The sequence below is a fragment of the Macrobrachium nipponense genome, chromosome 24, assembly GCF_015104395.2.
Source record: "Macrobrachium nipponense isolate FS-2020 chromosome 24, ASM1510439v2, whole genome shotgun sequence".
In the NCBI taxonomy this organism is placed as follows: Eukaryota; Metazoa; Arthropoda; class Malacostraca; order Decapoda; family Palaemonidae; genus Macrobrachium; species Macrobrachium nipponense.
Window position 1 is genome coordinate 59,511,789 of NC_061091.1, and position 2,172 is coordinate 59,513,960.

The 2,172-nt window shown below is 39.0% G+C and overlaps 1 protein-coding gene across 2 annotated transcripts in view; it reads left to right on the forward strand.

Moving 5' to 3' along the window:
- The window catches only part of LOC135205663 (sorbitol dehydrogenase-like), an 8,001-nt gene extending 5,829 nt beyond the window's left edge, over window positions 1-2,172 (forward strand). For both annotated transcript variants that reach the window (XM_064236507.1, XM_064236508.1), the window contains 2 exons: window positions 1,406-1,527; window positions 1,766-2,172. In XM_064236507.1, coding sequence (XP_064092577.1) covers window positions 1,406-1,527; window positions 1,766-1,919 — 276 coding nt within the window. In that variant the 3' untranslated portion in view covers window positions 1,920-2,172. The remainder of the gene's footprint in view (window positions 1-1,405; window positions 1,528-1,765) is intronic.

Below are 2,172 nucleotides of genomic sequence, written 5' to 3' on the forward strand. Positions count from 1 at the left end.
TCCTTTTCAGATTCACAGATCAGGGAAGATATTTTTTTCTTTTTATTTTGACCAAACATGTGTGTCCGTAACAACTTACTTCAGCAACTGAGCGTACTTGGCTTTTAGTATGCGTTCTCTCTCACTAAATTCAGCATTTCCTTGAACACTATCTTCTTTCGTGCATGCACAGACAAGTATTCACCGAATACAACTGCGCTAGGTTGTTTGCTTTAAACTTCATTGCAACTTGATTGATGCTGAATTGAATATTGAAATTAGGCCAAAAGGCCAAGCACTAGGACCTATAAGGTCATTCAGTGCTCAAGAGGAAATTGACAGTGAAAGGTTTGAAAGATGTAACAGGAGGAAAACCTCGCTGTTGCACTATGAACCAATTGTTAGGAAAGGGTGCAAAGAAAGAATATGAACGGAAGTACAGTAAAAACAAAGAGAGGGGTTGCAGCTAGGGGCAGAAGGCATGTTGCAAAGAACCCACAGTACTGATGGCACTCGGGGAACTCTGTGCCGATTGTTGCGTTGATACCATTCCCATTTTTCCTGTTCTAGGTCTTGGTACTCCTCCGAGTTGTCCTCGACTCTTATTCTCCCCTATTCATAAGAACCTTTTCCTCTTCAAGACCTTTTCAGAGCATTGTTTACAGCGCCCTAAACGTCTTCCTTTGGCCTTCCCAGAACTTACTTTTATCGTGTTACCTCACTTCCGACCTACTAATGCATGCAAAATTTAAATTTTATTACTCATATTTCATTACCTCTAATCTGTGAATATTTTTAATAACCAGTTTCATGAGCCATTAGCGGATTAGAAGAAATTGGAACTTTTTTTCACTATTAACAGAATACCGTCCAAATCCCCTGCTGTAAACATCCGCTTGAAGATTTCACTATTAATAGTCAGTTTCTCAGCTTCAAAACTAACGACTAAAAAACTGTTTACAGGACAGGTCTCAAACTTTCTTCAATTTTGATCGAATTGGAGATTTATACAGGTAACGACTTCAATAAGCCTGGGAAATTTTGGTGAAAAATTCCATTTTCCCATATTAACAAAAGCTACACTATATTCACTTGATTCTTTAAGGAAAGTTATTAGAGACTCCCCGACCGATTATCCTCAACTGGGAAAATTGGGTCATTTTAGAGAAAAATCTTAACTTACCCTATACTACTATAATCATTAATCCATCATTACTGTACTCCCACACTACTTAAATCAACAATAAAACCAAAAAGGGTAATGTGCTGCTATAATCCACTTATGTAGTGTCAGCTACCGATTATTAGTACCAGAAGTCGTTCAGGTCTTTGCATTACAAAAAGTATTCCCAAAAGAGCAATTCCAAATACCCCAGCAGCTCCACATTTCATTGATCATTAACTTACTCTTGGTGCACTTCCTCAGGCTACTAGATCTGGCGGAGTTATAGTCCTCGTCGGAATCGGAGGCAGCAAGCTGACACTGCCTATTGTTAACGCTGCTGTTCGGGAAGTAGACATCCGAGGGGTATATCGTTACACAAATTGGTAAGAATTAGCTATGACTTAAATTCAATGCAAGACGGGTTCTTCCCATGTTTACTACTAGTGAAGTGTATGAACTGGCAATGCTATTCATTACTAATATTTGTATGCTAACAACCATCATGCAACATTGCCTTCAGCACTGGACCTTGGCTAAAAGCATGAGTACTTTTTATTACCTTATTATAGAGAAACTTCTGCAAGTTTCCCCTAGAACTCAAATCCATTCTTTCCTTTCCAGTTACCCAACAGCCATCGACATGATCGCAAAGGGTATAATTGACGTGAAGCCTTTGATCACACATCGTTTTAGATTCGACGAATTTAAGAACGCCTTCGAAATTTTCAGAGCTGGTACAGATGGGGCTATTAAGTGCATGATCTCTTGTGAATAGCGAGCAAGTTGACGTTGTTATTAACTTCCATTCAACTAGGATATTTTCACCTATGGTTGTCGCTTTGCGTTCTTTAACACTGTTCAAAACTGTGCTCTTTCTGGAGATTGCAGAAAAAATAATGCAGCTAAACGCGAGTGCAGGGAAGATCCAACTTTGAATAGGAACGTTTGACTCGTGCAGTCACTGTAAATAGGGTTCTGCTATGAAATTGCCTGTAACTTCTAATTTTATCAAGGATAACACCGAGTAA